Source organism: Gymnoscopelus braueri (genome assembly GCF_963280865.1).
Source record: "Gymnoscopelus braueri genome assembly, chromosome: 11".
Lineage (NCBI taxonomy): Eukaryota > Metazoa > Chordata > Actinopteri > Myctophiformes > Myctophidae > Gymnoscopelus > Gymnoscopelus braueri.
Window position 1 is genome coordinate 35439380 of NC_137613.1, and position 19861 is coordinate 35459240.

The following is a 19861-nucleotide window of genomic DNA, read 5'->3' on the forward strand; positions in this document are numbered from 1 at the left end:
GTGTGTGTGCAATGCATGTGTGCATGGCTGTTTGATGGTGGATGATCCAGTGCAAACTGATCGGCGTGGCCTTTTGACTTGACAGATACCTTGATTCTATCTGACATATCTCTCCCCACGACTCCATCTAAGCTGTAGGCTGTGCACGCACACACACACACACACACACACACACACACACACACACACACACACACACACACACACACACACACACACACACACACACACACACACACACACACACACACACACACACACACACACACACACACACACTCTCCCTCCCCTTTGGTCTCATACACACACTCACTCTCTGTCCCTCTTATAAAAACATACTTTTATAATCTCTCTCTCCCTCCCACACACACTTCACCCGAATTGTCCTGGTGAAGGTTTCAGCAGAGTTGGCTTCCTTCTAAGGCCTCCTACAAGGCTCATAGCAGATAGCTCACAGCTGCATTCAGAGGGGGGGAAAAAGAAAAAAAGAAAGAAAGCTGGTACACTACACATACCCATCCAACCGTGGAATAAACTGTGTGTCGCACAGAAAGCCATGAATACTTGATAGACGCATGTGACTTATAGTATGTGCCCCTCAGTTGTTGTGAGGGCACAGTGCCAAGATGGAGGCCAAACAGACAGATAAGAGGGGACTTGTGGGGTTTTGGTGCTTAGTCGGACACCGGCTTAAGGTATTGTCATGTTTTCCCTTACACTTTCATATTTACACAATTCAACGATGAACTTCTGTACTGTACACGTCTTCATTGCAAAATACTGAGTGTTCAGTTAACTCTGATAGTGTAAAGTAACATGCAACCAAATGGACCCCTACAATCTCTGAGTTATGAATGAATAAATTAACAATTTTACTGTGTGATAATGGCATAAAATAATCATGACAATATTGGTCAGAATTAAGATAACAATTATTTAACTACATTTTACTCATTGACTTTGTTAACACGCATTTATTGAATAAAACAAAACTTGTATTTACTCTGTATTTTGCTCTGTTATTGTCTGGCTCATAGACCACTTTGTATTTGATAAATCTAATAGGTCATACTGCCTTGGAGCAGACACCACTGTGTAATGAATCTTGCACAATATTTGTTGTTCCAAGTCAGACTCTTTGAAAACAAAGCGGTTTGTAAACTGCTGAATTGGTTTTACCTTTCTTGTTGACCAAGGGCTCTCTGAGCCTCTCTCTATGCCTTATCTTAGCTTGAGCCGAACTAAACATGACACAAGCCTAACTGAGAGTGAAAGCGCACCGCTGTGAGCTAAAGAGCACAAGATAAATAACACAAGATAAAACGAGAGCATCATTTCAAATTGAAATGTGGCACAATAATGGTTTTATAGCCATTATTTCTTTTCATTAATCATTGGAAGCCAAAATTGTAATGTAAAATCAAATGTGATTAATTGAGTAGTAATGGTGTATGCTTATTGAAACCATACTGATGTCATTTGATTTTTCTTCCACACACCCAAAGGTTAAAGGTGACGCAACACAGAACTATAAATAAAATATTCTGGCTTAAAGGGATATTTCACTTTCAAACATGTTTGGGGTAATTTTAACGCCTACTCAGGCTTATGTGTTTCACTCCAGGCAGTTTTTAAGTTGCTTGATTCAAATATTTGATATTCATTTTATCAGACACGTCCCCTTCCTATACAAACCCATTGTAACTTCAAACTCCATTTTAACCATGTTGTTAGATTCATTGTAAAGACCTGTCCTTGGTTCTGTTGACTGATATTGTCCTTCTAATACGCGAGGGGCCGTGTTTTTACAATTACTTTTTAAATGTATATAAAAAAATTATACCGGCTACACCAGGCGCGCGGATACGCGAGTCCCGCATACGCAGGCTTTAAAATAGGACTGGATCTAAAAGTGCGCGTGTGCGTATATGCGCGTGTGTGCGAAAATTCTCTGGTGTAGATCAGCCGTTAGAAGGCCAATATCAGTCACCAGAACCAAGGACGAGTGTTTTCATTGAATCTATCATGGTTAAAATGGAGTTTGAAGTTACAATGGGTTTGCATAGGAAGGTCTGATTAAAATGAATATCAAATATCTAAATACCGAATCAAGCAACTTAAAAACTATCTGGGGTGCTAACAAAAACCTGAGTAGGCGTTAAAATTACCTCAAACATGTTTTAAAAGTGAAATATCCCTTTAAATACAATTCCTAACACTGCTGAAACTAAGATGTATTGAAAATCAGTGTAGGGCAATAATATAGTTCAGAAATGTGTGTTTGGTAGATTATGTCTCTGTTGTGACAATGCTTATTGACAATAACTTTATACCGTCACTTTATACTGCCGATGGCAAACAGCATATTCTGCTTATTCAGCTGCGCTTCTCATAAAAAGGTATAAAGGTATAAAGTAAATGTATTGCCAAGAAGTATTGTTATAACAACAGAGACATAATCTACCAAATGCACATTTCTGAACTTTGTTCAGATGTATACAGTATTAGTCAAATATTGCATTCGCCAGTAACTAGTAGTACAATTTATTACAATAGGGCTGGCAAAGTTCGCTTGGGTGGGGGAGTGATTTGGGGGGCGTGGCCAAGATTCACCATGTTGGTTGGGTCACTACCAGTCTACAGACCCATCCAACAGGGTACACTACTATATAGCTAGTACACACAGCGGTACATCCAAAGAATTACATCAACAATGTTAAAAGCCAACTGCAAAAACAAACTTTCAAATGTATAAAATGTATAATCTTTTGAAAATAGCAGATCTACAAGCTCAAAATGCTTGTAGATCGGCTATTTTCAAATGGCCGAAATGTATGGGCTGAAGTGGTTACTGTATGTTTTGTAATAATAATCAAAATCTACAAAGTAACCACTGTAAGTCAACGTCACATGAAGGTGTCTTATTTGAAAACAAGGTACATTTACAGGTTACTATGTGTATAAAAAAGGAACCTCATCAGGCTCAAAGAGGAGTAAAATGGTCTCTGCCCATCCATATTATAATGTGATTATTAACAAGTGAGGCAACTGGTGATCTGATCATCATCATCAGGATTCAGTTATATTTGCATTGAATGAAAGCACTGCATAATGATAGAATGGCCAATGCATTTTAGCCATGTGAAAGAATTCGGTTCTATTTGCATAAAATCACTTTATGTAGAAAGACTATGTATTTTATTTGAAAACATTTACAGGTTACTATGTGTATAAAAAGGAACCTCATCAGGCTCAAAGAGGAGTAAAATGGTCTCTAACCATCCATATTATAATGTGATCATTAACACGTGAGGCAACTGGTGATCTGATCATCATCATCAGGATTCGGTTATATTTGCATTGAATGAAAGCACTGCATAATGATAGAATGGCCTATGCATTTTAGCCATGTGAAAGAATTCGGTTCTATTTGCATATAATCATTTTATGTAGAAAGACTATGTATTTTATTTGAAAACATGTACAGGTTACAATGTACATAAAAAGGGAACAGATAATGTATCTACAGAGCATAACCTCATATCTGCTTTTACTATGCAGAAGGGTACTATTACAAATAGTTTCAGAACCACACTGGTGCACAAGTTAGTCAGATCACAGCATGCTCAGACAACTTTGTCAAGGATTGTCATGTCCTGCCCACTCCTGGTTTATGCTAGCCTGATTATCAGCCTGTTTGGAACCAGGCTAGGTGTATGCATCAGAGTGATGGGTACCCTACCATTTAATATATGGTACTTGTTGCGTATAGTGCCTATAACCCTCTCTACATGGATCCTGAGGTATGCTATCTTGCGTGTTTCTTCCACGTCTTTTTCTGTCATCTGGGCTGTCAGACAACCAAGCCATGCATCGTCTCTTTGTTACGTCGGGAGACCTGGCTGGCTTCCATTTGGGAATGCGGTGAAAAGTTAGTCCGTTGTCCATTTTAGCCCCTTTATTCTCAACTTGTCGATGGTGAGAAGCCGTGGAACAGTTTTCATACAACAATTCATTCCCATTTTGGCGAAACACTGCTGAAAGAGCACTAACTAGCAGGCTACTATTAGCGAACCTCCGAGTGAAGGGAGATGTCGACCCCACCGACCGGGGGCGGGGCTAGCCGCAGCCGCGGAGTGACACCAGCCTTGCCAGCCCTTTTGCCAAATAAGTTATATTAATTATTATACAAGTAACTTTGAGTTATATGTAACAATGAACGTGATTTGTTTAGATAGACAATGTTTAACATATGTCTGTAGGCATTGGCCTACTCAGGAACGATGCATGTTGGGAATGAATGCCCCACCCAGTTATGCAACAACCCGTTGTACCCAAAGTTTCTGTTGTACCCGTTGTACCCATACTTAGTGCATTATCATAGCACTAAGTCTATTACATCAGTACTATGACGTAATAGCGTAACAGCGTCATACTGATGACATCAGAGATCAAAAAGTATTTTACCACAAATTCGCGAAACTAACCGGTTGTTGTCCTCACAAGCATATAAATACCCAAATGTTTGTGTGTGTGCGTGTTCATACACACACCTGCTATAATGCCAACCTGACATAATCTCACACCTCACCATGCATGCACTTGGCTTAGCTCAAGTGTTGGCAGATGACAACAGTCTCATAATATGGCTACTCCACAGTTCTCTCTCACACACACACACACACACACACACACACACACACACACACACACACAACCACACACACACGCACACACGCACACACACACACAGGGCGGCAGTGGCTCAGGAGGTAGAGCAGCCGGTTGGGAAGCGGAAGGTTCTCGGTTTGATCCCCCGGCTCCCCCTGGGTTGGTGTCGAAGTGTCCTTGAGCAAGGCACTGCGTGAACCCCTAACTTAGAGGTTCCTTCACTGCCTTAGCTGCTCCCGAATAAGCAGGTTGGTGCCTTGCATGGTTTCCTCCACCATCGGTGTGTGTGTGAATGGGTGAATGTAATGAACATTATGAAGCACTTTGGATAAAGGCGCTAAAAAATAAATGCACCATTCACCACATATACACACACCTGCACTAACGCAGGCTGTAATAATAACATAGGTGTGTTGCCTAGTAGTCTATTCAATTGTTAAACTGAAAAGCTGAATAACACACACCTCCTAGCACTTTCACACTAGTCTCACCTTTTCCCTTAGATGGCTAATTATGTCCAGAAACTATTCCTAGCCTATATCGCCATCAAATAAATGCCACGAGGGTAGGTAGCAAAATATACAGTAGAGATGTAGGATAGATAGATAGATAATAAGATGAAAATAAGTTAATTTTCACTCTCTCCATGGAATATGATTAAATGTAAAGGATTTAAAAAAAATAATAGATTACATTTTGCACAGTGACTGTCCATGCACCTGGATTGTTTAGATTCCATCTAATGTGCCAGCCCAGCTGGGTATCATCAGTGACACTGATGATAATAATAACACCCAGTCCCATCCATGCCTGTGTAGCTTTTTACCAGTTATTAATTGGCCAATGTTGCTAAACTAAGAACAGACTGGAGCAATTCATTAATCCCAGCTCACACTAATATAGGCTATTTAGTGTTCTTATCCTCCAAAAATAGACCTACACGCTATGAGAATGACTAAATACAATAGTAACTGTCACCACTTTGAGCCACATGCCCATTCAATGACATTAGAGTGATTAATAATGTCGTAAATTACGCTCTATTCCAGTGGTTCCCAAACTTTTTAGCTCAAGACCCAAAATAGAAATTATAGACGTTTACCCGGCCAGTACCCAAACTAGTGAAAATAGCAGATCTACAAGCTGTTCTTTAATTTATGGGATTTCTTGGATTTTTTTTTTATTGTATTTATTTATTCATAGAATTCTTTTGAAAAATCATTGTTTTTTTTTTATTTTTGAAAAAAAATGTTTTGACATTTAACTCATGACCCATAAATAAACATTGGTCCACAACCCAAAGATGGGTCCCGACCCATTGTTTGGGAAACAGTGGCCTATATAGCACATGTATACCGAATATTAAAGACATTGCCAAGTGCCATCATCATCATCATCATCCTCCTCCACGATATGCCGCACCAACAGTTGGGCACCATGCGAGGAGAGCATCATAATCATAACATAAACACTTACCGCTTTACAGCAAGGAGCAGCAGCGATCAAGGCAAAGGAACGTGGTCGAAACAAGTTGTCAAATAGCGGATGGCTTCTGTCGCATCTGTATGAATGTCATCGTTTTGGGTTGGATTTGTGCAGAGCCTGGTGCGATCAGATGGACCGTTAGGGTTGTCTCTCTCAACGGTTCTCTGCGCTGTAGCTGCTGCTTCAGCTTGTTGTCACACTGAGTCTGACTGCATCCAAGGCGCGGTGTGTGAGGAGAGGTAGGATAGAGAGGAGAGGTGCCAGATTTTGTGAGAGAAATAAGCAAACCGGGTCTATGAAAACAAGTCCAAAGAGAAGCGACTAGGTACAGGCCCACTGTTTGGGAAATAGTGGGTCCCATATGCATGTGTGGGTCGCGGACCAAATTTTATGGGTCAGGAGTAAATAAATATCCCTTTATTTATTTTTTGTTTCCTATGGATTTCGTTTTTTTATTCTTATTATTTCATTTTTTTTTTACAAGAAAAACTAAACAAAAAAAGCAATATTTGTCATGGATTAGAAACGAATTCAATGTTTTTTCAAAAACATTTCATACATGAAAAAATCTAAGAAATTCCATAAATTTTCTGAGATTTTCTAAGTGTGTTATAAATAAAAATGTATTATTATAATAAATTAGAAATCAAATGTTTAAAGAAGTATAGTGAAAATAGCAGATCTACAAGCTTGTATATCTGCTATTTTCATTAGTTTGGGTCCCAGTTTGGGTCCCTCAACAGTCAACAACCAATATTTACAAGCGATTCTACAGAAAAACAAGCTAAAAGTCGCTTATAATAAGCAAACATGGCAACCCCACCGCTGGAGGCTGGGGGTAGGGGGGCTCCACACCATGGTGGCATGCATGGTGTACGTGTGATTTTGTAGCCAACCAATGAAGAAAAAATGGATAAGTTCCTTCTCCAAATAATGTTTAGCCTATTGGCCTATATGTTCACACAATCAACCAACACAGTAGGCTATTGAAAATATGCGTGATATTTTTTGGTTAAAACAAAAGTTTGTTGTGAAAAGGTTGAAGCTCTATATTCAGATAGTCATTGCTATGGAGTGTTTGTTCATCTCTCCAATGAAACAGAAAATCGATTTTGGGTTGCCAATTTCATCCAATTAGGAGAATACCCATGAATCAGCTTAAATTTTATGTCTGCTCATTTCTTTGTCATATCACTTTAATTTCACTTGTTTATACTGTTTGAGTTCTCTCTCCTGATTGGATAAATTGCTGATTACTATCAGAATATAGAGCTATTTAACACTTATTTTTACAAAAGAAAATTACTCACTGCACCTCTAATGTGTTGTCCCTGCATGTGCATGCATGTGTGTGTGCCAGAGAGAGAATTCATATTTTAGTAACTGTGTTTATGGTTTTCATATGGATTCAAGAATGCATTGAATCTTGGCATGGCTGCATAGATGTCATCACAGACCAGTGATGATATTTAAGTTCTATGTTAAAGTGTTTGAGAACAGGGGGTTATGGTGTGTAATGTGATGCTATGGGCGAAGAAAAACACCCTCTAAGCCAGTGGTTCTCAAAATGTTCCTGGTCGAGGACCGCGGACCCCCATCTGAAAATATTCTGTGCTAGGAACCCCCCATACAAGATTTGTGTTCTTAAAATGTTTCAAAAAAATCTTCAAAAATCTTTGAGATTCTTGGAAAATATCTGATCTACAAGCTCACAATGTGACGCGTTGTGAGCTTGTACATTGGTTATTTTCAAATACCCAATGTATAGAATTTAAACTGTTGATGCTATATTTTGCTAGGGACCCCCTGGAACCCCTTCAAGGACGCCACTTTGAGAACCGCTGCTCGGGGCTACTCTACTGTTTATCTGTGAACAGTCAGTCAGCCTATCAAAGACTTGCTGGGTCTGACCCAAACAGCTCATCAAAGTCTGGGTTTCATCCAAAGAGGACACAGTCACAGTCTAGCCTTTGAATGTTCTGAATCTGACACCTTGGATTGTTTTACAATACAGTATAGCCTATGAAAGCAGCGTTATGTAATCCAAAAACATTTTAAGATGTCCTGCCAAACGGGACTTCAATGTGGAAACCGATGCCTTGCATGCGTTTGTTTGTGCGCTGTGAATCACAGTACCTAATTCTGTTTATTCTGAGATAGCAATGCCACGTGTTTATTTATTTTGTTATATGTCCTCAAATACATATCTAGACTTGGAGCTTGTGTAAGTGAATTGATGGGTCATGGGTGGCAGCATCTCAGCTGAGTGTTTACAGTATATCCTGTTATTATGTGCATCCAACTCACGTGTTCTGTGACTGTGTTGCATTTGCTCAATTGACCAGACTTCCTATCATCTCATATGATGCAAAACACATGCACACACACACACACACACGCACACGCACACACACACACACACGCACACACACACACACACACACACACACACACACACACACACACACACACACACGCACACACGCACACACGCACACACACACACACACACACACACACACACACACACACACACACCATCAATACATACAGTATATTGATTCCTCATTCGCTTTACACATGTAAAATGAGTCTCATTGCTTCTCCAATTCAACCAGTATAGTTCTAGTCAACCAATTACTATGCACAAACATGCTTTCATATAACATAGTATTACCCTATGAATTACTCATATTATTTGATCTAGGTTCATTGATGATCATCTGAGACCTATACTATAACGTTTGGGCATTTAGCTCTTATCCGGAGGGACTTGCAAGTGTGAGATCAGAGTAAATGGTATGAACCCTGGTCAACAAATGACAGAGTAAATGGTCACATAAACAGCGCACAAAGAAAACAATTTAGCGCAAAGAAAACAACGCGGGCATCTTCATCTCCGAAATCCTTCCAGCAGCTACAGTATAGGGCCGTTGTGCTGTTCAGTGGGCCATGCAACGAGCCACTCAAACAGGCATAAATCAGTGGCCTGCAGGATCAATGTCCTGTTTCCCAGAGGCATGCCACTGTGGCACAACACAATCAATTCCACCGTGCTAAGAGTCTTTGTTCCAATTACCAGGCCATGTTCTCCTCTGCCACAGCAACAGGGAATGGTCCAAAATCACTGCTCATTAAACATTAAACCAGCCAGTGCTGAATTCAAAGCTGGTGTTCTGCAACGACAGGGCCCTAAGGTTAAGGTAGAAGCAAGTGCTGCTCTAACCATGCCTATGTAACAATTAGAGGCCAACCGTTGCCAATCCTGATTTTGAATGAGTCCGACCTAGACCATCGATTACCGATGCTTTGAACCATATTTTGTCAAAACGTGCAACATTTTCGAACGAATTTGAAAAACTTAGATTTGATTAAAGTTTCTATTTGAGAACATTTAACATATAAGTAAATCCATTCAAGCCCTATTCAAACATTTTCCGATCTACAAGCTTATAGATCTGCTATTTCTGAAAATACTGACAAGGCCAAAATAGGGACGGAAATTTGGAGGTGGCTAAAATCAGGACACATCAGTGCATAATTGCCGATACCAATGTCGTCCAAAAAGTTAAATGATGGCAGATATATCGGCCACACTGATATAGTATCTGTCAGGCTCTAGTAACAATAATAACAACAACACATTTTAGACGAGTAGTTCTCAAACCTTTTCATGCCAAGGACCCCCAAATTGAATATATATTTGGCCGGGGACCCCCCATCTGAAAAGGTTTTGTGCCAGGGACCCCCAGAAGAGAATTTGTGTTAAAAAAAATCACATTTATGCACCAATCTCCAATACTTTCAAGATTTTTATTTTAAATATTCAAAAATAGCAGATGTACAAGCTCGCAGCACGGCACGAAGTGACACGCTGTGAGCTTGTACATCTGCTATTATTGAACAGCCAAATTTATCTGGGAACGCCCTGGAACCCCACTAGGATAGAAAACCAAAGCCAGCGTCACAGTTACAGTTCACTGGATCAGTCCATCCCACCCTGCCGGGTAAAAGTGTAAAAGTCTAAATAGGGCATTAGTCGGGCAGCGGGTCCCCAGTGCTCCTATAGAGCAGCGTGTTAAATGTATTAGAGCCGCATCCATGGCCATGTTGCTGGGGTCAAGTCCCAGGTAATTCAGTTAGTCCCCCTGTACACATAATCAACTCTGTGTGTGTGTGTGTGTGTGTGCGCGCGCGCGCGCACACGTGTGTGTGTGTGTGTGTGCGTGCGTGCGTGCGTGCGTGCGTGCGTGCGTGCGTGCGTGCGTGCGTGCGTGCGTGACTAGACCCCTGTTATCCGTGATCTCATGGTAGGCTGGGATAAGATGTAAGGATGAAAAAGGAAATGGATGCCGTTTGCATGGTGGGACAGCCGCAGGCACGTTTATGGCCGTGTATCTGTGTATGGGTGTAACCAAAGAAATAAATGGCCACTGCAATTTCAAAATGTAATTTCTCAAGAATCCAATCTCACGTGTGGAGGATTGTAAACAAGCAAAGTGTCCACCCTATATCCCTCTGAGAATATTCACGAATTTCTCAAGAATTTCTCAAGAATCCAATCTCACATGTGGAGGATTGTAAACAAGCAAAGTGTCCATCCTATCCCTCTGAGAATATTCACGAATTCCCGAGGGGGGTGGAGGAGAAAATTACAGTGGAAGTAAATGCACTGTACTCATCACTATCGACAGCATGTGGTCTTAAAAGTGACATTTGAAGAGTAATTATAGAAAGTGCTTAATATACCACAATTACAAGGCAATATCCCAGGCTTAAGTGATTAACCGTTCAAAATTGAAAATGCATGATATGATAAAGTGTATTTGTCAGTATGTGTGCACTGTGTACAGTGTGTGATATGCAAGTGTGTGTATGTTCAAGCATGTTTGGTGAATACTGTATGTACTGATGCACATGTATGTATACAGTATGCATTGGGCGCACACAGGGCCTCAGACTCACCCATCATCTTTAATATGCTCTGATCTGCGCTGTGCAGCTCATGCATACATTATTGAAAAACAGCAACTGCAGCAGTAACTGGATAGCCCTGCTTATTTGCTGTTGAAGAAACAAACACAAGAAAATCGCAATCACTCATATTTCTTAGCGTTCAAATCAAGTCTTTGAACATGGATTTTTTTTTTTTTGCTTTTTTTTAAGTAAGCCTGAAATGAGCATGCAAGAGCCTTTTCACAAGATCTTTTTCTCTCCCCATCACACATTAATCTGGTGAATTATTTATGCACTATCTGCTTGCAGGCAGGGGGGATTGCTGGCAAAGAGTGAGCAGAAGGAGAGAAATTTACTATGTGGAGCCTGGCTGACTCATATCAATGTTGTGTTACCATTTATAGCTATATGCATAGAACTGCATTGTCTATAGATGCCTTAGACCTGAGCAGCAGTGTTAGATAATTGACTATTGATGACTTGATCTTCATCTCTCTCCCTCTCTCACTGGAGACGGCTCGAGCTCAGTTTCACCGCTTGCCGATAACGGTCCCTGTCAGCTAAAAATATGCCCCACTCAGCAGTGCTAAAGCTCCTATAGCAGCAAAACGGCTTATTGCTTTCTCTTTGCTTTTATCTTGATCCCACTAGCTGCCCAAGACATAATGACTATCCATTTTAAATCCCACTCACTCATTGCTGCCCATCAATTGAAAGACTACTAGCCTGTGTCAATGAATATCTTGAGGCCATCATGGTGGTGTAAATTGATTATGTGGGTCAGTTGGTTTGATTTAATATCAGTCACACAAGGATCAGAGTAAACAATAAAGGACAAAATTGATTAGGTTGAAAACTGGTGAGAAACGTCTGACCATACATGAGCTGATCTGACAATAAGCAATACCATGGTGGCTAGAATACAAAACAAAACATATTAGCCACTGAATTGGCATAGTCTCTCTCCATAAAGCATTGTTAACTACAACTTGTATTCTGCTGCCCTCTTTTGTCTAAGCTGTGGAACTACAGCGCTTGTGTTCTGCATGTTGCTTTATTCACCACATTTTTTAGAACAAAGATAACATACTTGTTTAATAATTCAAGATAAAATATTGTCTTTCATGGTCTCCGACACTCTCTTTGTTCATATAACAAATAGCAAAAGTTGTACTGGGAGTGTGCACGAAAGCCAATCTAACTTAAGAGGACAAAAGGACACTTGAGTCAGAAACCAACTATTTAAAACTTCAAGCCCTCTTATGCATATTTTTGCATAGCTCAATTCACCTTCTTATTTGAACCACTGTGAAAGATTCTCACAATGTGAAAATGTATGAATATGTAATGCAATACCCAAATGGGAATATAAGAATACAATTAAAACCAAATGTTTATTTTGTACTTTTAAGGCCCAGTTCAATCTTTATAAAAGAGTTAACCATCAACCTCAGATGCCTTGCATGTAATTTGCATGTAATTTACTTAAATTGATTATACAAATTCAAAACTTTTAAATTGAATCATGTGACAACACAGAAAAATGCACATGATTTTAAATTGAGCCAGGTGAATATACAAAATAATTCACATGAAGAATCTATGTTATTGCAGCTGAAACAAATGCATGTAATATTCACATTGACATGAAATGCCTGCGGTTTTAGTCTTCACAAAGCAGTACCCAGACAGAAATCTCTTCTTTCAGAACTGTTTTGTGTATTTCGATAATCTTTCCTTTCGACTGCCTCAGGTCGAGGCCAGTCTGCTTTCACACCACCAGCAAGTCGGCTGGGGGAGGCTTCAGAGGGATCTGGCCCAGGGTGAACCTCTTGATCCCAAACTGATTCAGTTCCTCTGGCGTCAACTCGCTCTGAGGGGTGAAGAGGCTGTCTCCTGCCCCTGCTCCCGTAGAAACCGCCGGCGCAGCGGTGGCCCCGAACCCTCCACTTGTCTGTCCAAAGAGACTGGCGCCTCCTCCCGTTTGCGACGGCGCCCCAGCACCGAAGCCGCTCCCAAATCCTCCACCTGGGGCGGCTGGGGCCGTTGAGGAGAAGCTAAACCCGGAAGCAGCGCCAAATGCCGAAGTGGCCGGAGCTTTGTCTGCGGACGGCGCGGCGAAGGAGAACCCAGAAGCAGAGGGAGCGGAGGAGGCCACCGGAGCGGAACCAAACCCAGAGGGAGGCTGCGTGGGTGCGGCTACGGCGCTGCCAAATCCTGTTGAAGCTGCTGGGGCAGCTGTGGCGCCAAACCCTCCACTAGGAGCAGCAAAGCTGAAACCACTAGCCTGTGCAGGCGCTGACGACCCAAAGCCTACAATGACAGAACAGTTTTGATGTTAGATTTTTGGTGAAACGTTTAGATAGAACAGAAAAACTGGGGGGAGAAAAAAGAAGCGCTCAATATGGGAAACATTATCAAAATTAAATGAACTATCACTATCACCCCAAATAGGATGATTTTGTTTTATTCTTACTGTTGAAGTTAATAATATACCTTTTTCAACATCAACCAGTACTTAGATTTTAAATAAATCCCTGATGTTTTACATTATGGACTTCGCTCAGAGCATTTGCACTAAAATAGGATGTGCTGATTCAACAGAATAGTATTCTTTAGGGGAAAGATCTTCAGTTTGGAAAAACATTTAAACCAATATAAATATGTATTTATTATATATATATATATATTTATTTATTTATGGTTAAATATTAACTAACTTTATTGGTCTGCACATCCATACAGGACAGTTAAATGGCAATTAAAATCCTGCTTCTTGAAATGGAACAAGTTCACTTCATCCATGTTTTATTAACCACACCTCCTCCTTTAGCGATAAAAGCACTTACTCAATAGTTGGCACTTGACACATGGCTTTAAAATCATTGGGGCTATTAACACTATGGTATACTGTTCTTGAGCCCTACCGTCTCCATTCTGGGGGCGAAAATCTAGCAAGAATAGCCGATCTACAAGCTCGCAATGCGACGCGTTGTGAGCTTGTCAAATCGTCTACAAGCTACTATGTGTTTTTCCCCTGTTTATTGTTTTATTTATTTTATATTTGTTTACTGAGTGTACAGCACTTTGGTTCAACGCTGTTGTTTTAAATGTGCTCCATAAATAAAGTGGATTGGATTGGCCATTCTTGGCAAAGAGAAGGTGTAGAGCGAAAAGAGGAGGGGGCCTAATATAGAGCCCTGGGGGACTACAGTCAACTAAGTATATAGCGTTTAAGTGGTTAAACCCATTTAAGATTATTATAATTAACACAAACCTCCAGTCCCAAAGCTGGATGTAGAGGATCCAAAACCAGCTGCTGCTGTTGTTTGTCCAAAACCCCCAGAAGATTCCTGAGGGACTGGGTTGTTTAACTCTGCAAGCTGAGATACAGACAGGAACAAGTATCACTGTTTGCTTGGTCATGGTATTTAAGAAGGGACTTCTTAATAAATAGCTATGATAATTAACCCATTAAGACCCGAGGCCGATTCTGCAAATGCCTTCTAAACCAGCAGTAAAGCTCCTTACACACCGGGTGCGATTTTTTCATGCGAATAATACGGGTTTTTTTTTTAAAAAACCTTATAAAGTCAATGCAAGCTTCCACGGAGCGAAAAAGCAAAGCGAAAAAGTGCCTTTTAATTATTCTGAACGAGTCCGAATTTTGCGTATATTCGCATAATCGCCGGTGTGTAATGACCTTAAGACTATTCAAAACTGTTCAAAAATAGCTGCCGCACTGTGAGCTTGTACATCTGCTATTTTTGAATAGCCAACGCCAAAATCTAAAATGCTTTCCCGGTTTTAATGGGTTAATAAAAAAGGAGGGCGAAAGATGCTGTGTCAGTGTGTGTGTGTGTGTGTGTGTGTGTGTGTGTGTGTGTGTGTGTGTGTGTGTGTGTGTGTGTGTGTGTGTGTGCGTGCGTGCGTGCGTGCGTGTCTCACCATAGCAACCTGGGTAGTTGCATTCATAGCTCTCAGCTCCTGGACCCTGCTTCTCCATTGGTTGACTAGTTGATTAATACCATTGGCCTAATTTCAGAGGGGAAATACGTCATTAATATTCAATTAAGGATCAGCTGTCACTCCTGATATGTCTAATATCACAAGGAGTTCATAGATGTGAGAGACGTGACATGGCAGTGCTAGCTAGGTATGCATCGTTATCACTCGTTCACCAAAAGTATCCGTTTCTAACACTGTGTTATTGGCCAGTGACAATTCCTGACCTTTATGTTTGCTTAACAATATGTACCGGAGTCAATCTTTTCTCCAGCATGCCACTCAGTGGTGTAATGGTGATTTTTTTTTCACCGCACCGTACATGAGCGTGAAAAAATACTGGCCACACGCCGTGGTGTCTCGTCCAACGACCAAAACACCACTGATGCCACTACTCATGAGAAAGGCAGAAATGCCTTTTTCACCGCTCTGATTTCTGTAACTACTGTACACACAGATTTTGGTATTGGGTAATTTTTTTGACAACAATGTTCAACTGTGGGCTTGCCATCAACCTTCTACAACCAGTAGTAACCTGTGCAGCCCTAATGGGTGCTATTAAACTCACATAGCTCTGCAGGTCTCCTGAAGCTCTTGTGTTGTAATACTCCAGTCTAAGTTCTTCTGGAGACAGATCTGAAAAACCTGTAGGGGAACACAAAACATTACACGATTACTACGATTATAATTAAGTCCAGTTCCACATAGCCTATATTTCAACACACGCCTTTTTGATGTAATCAAAACATTTTCACAAGTAAGTCATATATGGGGGTGAGGAATGCACAAGTTAGTGTAAAGTGGTTCTTTTTGTCAAATACTGCTAACATAGTAGCGTCCATAAAATTGCTGAAAAAATCTGTAACTTATCTTCCTGCAGCTGTGACTCGCTTCAGTGTTCATCATGAACAGCCACTATTGGGGAGGGTTATGGAAACTGTATATACAGGGTCGGTTCGTGAAAATGCTTCATTTGCCCCCTGGGCGTCGGCGAGGACACAATAAGAGGTTGCCGATTTGAATGCCGTTAGTGGCAGCTTTATTGAAGTTGTGAGGCTCGGTACAGGCACGGGTTGCGATTTTGATTAGATGATTTTGTACAGCACTGCTAGTATGTTTGAGTATGAATATTAGTCAAAGACGCACACAAGCACAGCAGTGCTGAACATTGAAGAATGAACTTGAGGAGTTTGAAAACGTGACTGTTCACTTCTCTGCTACTACTTAAGTCTGACCGATAATGCATTGCGCACATAACCTATTAAAACCGGGAAAGCATCTGTGTAACCACTTTAACCATCATTTTATACTTTGGCTATTCAGAAATAGAAGATATACAAGCTTGTGCCGCACTATGAGCTTGTAGATCTGTTATTTTGGAAAAATCTAGAAAATGTGTGCAAATCTTTGAATATATATATATTTTTTTAAAGAGAACATTTTTAACTAAAATATTTTTTCCTGTGGTCACTGGAACAAAATATTTTGAGATGGGGGTCCGTGGCCAAATACATATAATTTTAGTGGTCCTTGGTCCTTGCACCACTGAAATTGCAACATAAATATACAAAAAAAATCATAAATATTTGGAGCCTTTCAACAGCCACGGTGTATTTGATGTGGTAGCACAAATTAAACTTTCAAATATTGAAGTCATAAAATTATCATGAATTGTTTTCAACTGTATATTTTGATATTTATATTTTGTATCGTTGTCCAGTTGTTTGAGTGTTGAATGTTTAATGGACCGCAATCGACACAAGCCTTTGGCTTTTTTGTGTAATATCCATTTGGCGTTTTTAGCTTATTACACTGTTGTACTGTCAATAAAATATTAAATCATTCCCTCCAAAAAAAGATAACTGACAGAAACTAAAGGTCTTTACTTACTGGGGGGCGTTTTTTGTCGTGCGATTCGCCCGAACTGCTGTTTGTGTCATGGGTACATCCACACAGAACACAAATGGATATTACTTGGCAATAAAGCAACGTACAGGCATAAATATATGAATGGTTTGATGCTAAATATTCTCTGACCGTTTATTCGTTACACTCTCTCTGTGTAAAGACCTTAATATTGCAATATACATAATAGGATCACATTGCTGTCGGATGGAAACCTTGCTTTTATGTTCAAAACTGTTACTTTTCAGGAAATGGTCAAATCAAACTGTGTTCTAATAAATCCATGTAGTTATTATTCAGTCAAAAGCTCCAGTAAACATACTTTTCATAGGTTAAATATTTATAAATCCCACAGACACACTTAACCACTTTCAGCAGCAAACACAGATGACTTTATAACCAACCTGATATGGTTGGCTTGTGGACAGCATAGCATGAGAAACCCCACTGGCCTGAAGTCTCCCAACTCTCCATGTCACTTTGAATGGCCTGCCTGGGTGAGATCAACACATACACAGTAAAATCACCATTAACAACAGCAAAACCATTTACTAATGGACTATTATGGTTGATTCTAGGGATGGGCAATATTAATTTTATGGCTGATATCGATATCCGATATAATAATTGCCGTTATGGCCGATAACCGATATAAACCGATCATACTGTATTTTTAAAAAATAATAATAATTTTGTCCATTCTGAAAAAGACATAACACTGAATTTGAAAAAGCAATGCCTCTTTATTCCAAAAGAAGGGATGCACCGTTATTGAAATGTTGGCCCATATCCCATTTTCATTTAAAAATGTACCAACTTGTTGACCCTTTTGAAAGCTTCCCCAGAAAACACTGATAGAATCTGCAGCCTTCATCATCACAAAAGGCATTTTCAAGCTTTTTTAATTTTTTAATTTCATAAATAAAATATCAGCTAAAACCGAATTATTATTTTGATATCATTCAATACAGATATTGCATTTTAAGTCCAACATCGGCCGATACCGATATGATGACCGATTAATTGTCCATCCCTAGTTGATTCTATCTGTACACTCTGAGTTAAATTAACACTCAGAATGTTACTGTGTATAATCACCTGAACTGTTTGAAATGAATGTATATCATTATGATAAACATCTTATAACATTATCGAATTGGTTCTATGTTATACAACATACAACCGTTCTTCTGTATAATCATAACACGCTGCTACATTATGCTTGAGAGATTCAAAATTGTGGACGTACATGTTCAGGATAATCGCTGGCAACTGTGTTGTAAGAGCAAAAATGCAATAGAAGCTGTAATGCATTGTGAATATACCACAAACATACCCAGCCTGTGGTATAGGCACAATATACCACCGTCTCTCGCCTGACTGCTGAAATATGTTGTGATTATTACTTGAAAACAATATCCCTACTGCACCGCCTAAAAAACACACAGACTTACAAGGTTTTCTCATCCTCCTCCCCTCCTGCTTTTCCTCTCCCACCCTTGTCAAAGGTGTTGGGAGTGCTGGTCAGTGTCGAAAATCTATTCTGGGAGGAGAAACTGAAGTCGTTGCTCTTGATGTTATCTCGTCTTCCTCCTCCTCCTCCTCCTCCTCCTCCACCTCCTCCTCCTCCACCTCCCCCTCCTCCTCCACCTCCTTGACCCCAGTCATCACCACCCTGAGACGAGAAGGTCGATGGCTGTATGTAATTCCCTCCAGATCTTTGAGAAGGGTTCACCCATACTCGGTTCCCAAACCCTGCAACAGAGAGAGATCAGTTAACAGCAAGGAAAGCAACGACACCTGTGGGTGTTGAGAGTACTAAGCCTGTAGCCACACTTATTAGAAATTAAAACAAACTAGGCCGGCGCCCTTCTGCTTGTCTAGGGGAGATATTGAGCTGCAAAAGCTGCAATCAAATCAGTAAGTTTGATCTCCTAGACTCCTACTCAGGATTTTAACTCTGGTCTCCCATATGGGAGACCAAACTTCTACTACACTATATCAAGAGAGAATGCCTACTTGGCCTGGGGATATGCCGTGCTTATGTACTAGGCTACTTGTCAGCTAGCCCTAGAATGGCTTCTTCTATGGCCGCACGGGTAGAAGACTGGTCGTGGAGGTAATTTAAAGTTACGTGTGTACTCACCCAATAATTAATTCCTGCGAGTCCGCATTGTGATCGACTGATAGGAGTGATATGTGATATTACATTGATGAATTGTATGTAATATCACAGCTACTTGTAGGCTACTCACTCTGGCCACAAGCAACTTAAATGTCAGACAGGTGCAATCAGTACTACTAACCCCACATATTGTTTAGCTGGCTGTTAAAAGTTAATTAAAAAGTAGTAAATGCATTATCTCTTAACTTACCACCACCTCCTCCTCCTCTGGGCTGCTGCTGCTGCTGCTGCTGATACGAACGGGTATTGTCATTATATCCATTATATCCTCCACCTCCTCCTCCTCCTCCTCCTCCTCTATATCCTCCTCCTCCTCCACCACCTCCTCTGGATTGTTCATTCCAACCACCTCCTCCTCCTCTCCCTCCACTGGATTGTTCATTCCAACCACCTCCTCCACCTCCTCCTCCTCCTCTCCCTCCACTGGATTGTTCATTCCAACCACCACCACCTCCTCCTCCTCCACCTCCTCCTCCTCCACCACCACCTCCTCCACTGGGGTGTTCATTCCAACATTTGTCGCCGTACCGACAGCGGCCCTGCATGAAGAAGTTGCACACCGGCATGGTGTGACTCGTGTTTATCTCAGTGAAGTGTTGTCAGGCAGGGCTTCGTTCTGCTCCAAACGCCGCCATGTTGGATTCAGCGCTTGAC

General features: G+C 40.7%; 1 protein-coding gene across 1 annotated transcript; it reads right to left on the reverse strand.

Moving 5' to 3' along the window:
• Positions 1-12487: 12487 nt before the first annotated feature.
• LOC308095429 (nucleoporin NUP42-like) lies at positions 12488-19828 on the reverse strand. The gene is made up of 7 exons (XM_080442489.1): positions 19650-19828; positions 18477-18777; positions 17427-17515; positions 15686-15762; positions 15061-15147; positions 14390-14495; positions 12488-13425 (listed from the first exon to the last, which is right to left on the reverse strand). The coding sequence occupies exons 1-7, from the start codon at positions 19771-19773 to the stop codon at positions 12884-12886; spliced, it is 1326 nt and encodes a 441-aa protein (XP_080298615.1). The 5' UTR covers positions 19774-19828; the 3' UTR covers positions 12488-12883.
• Between the last annotated feature and the right edge of the window lie 33 nt (positions 19829-19861).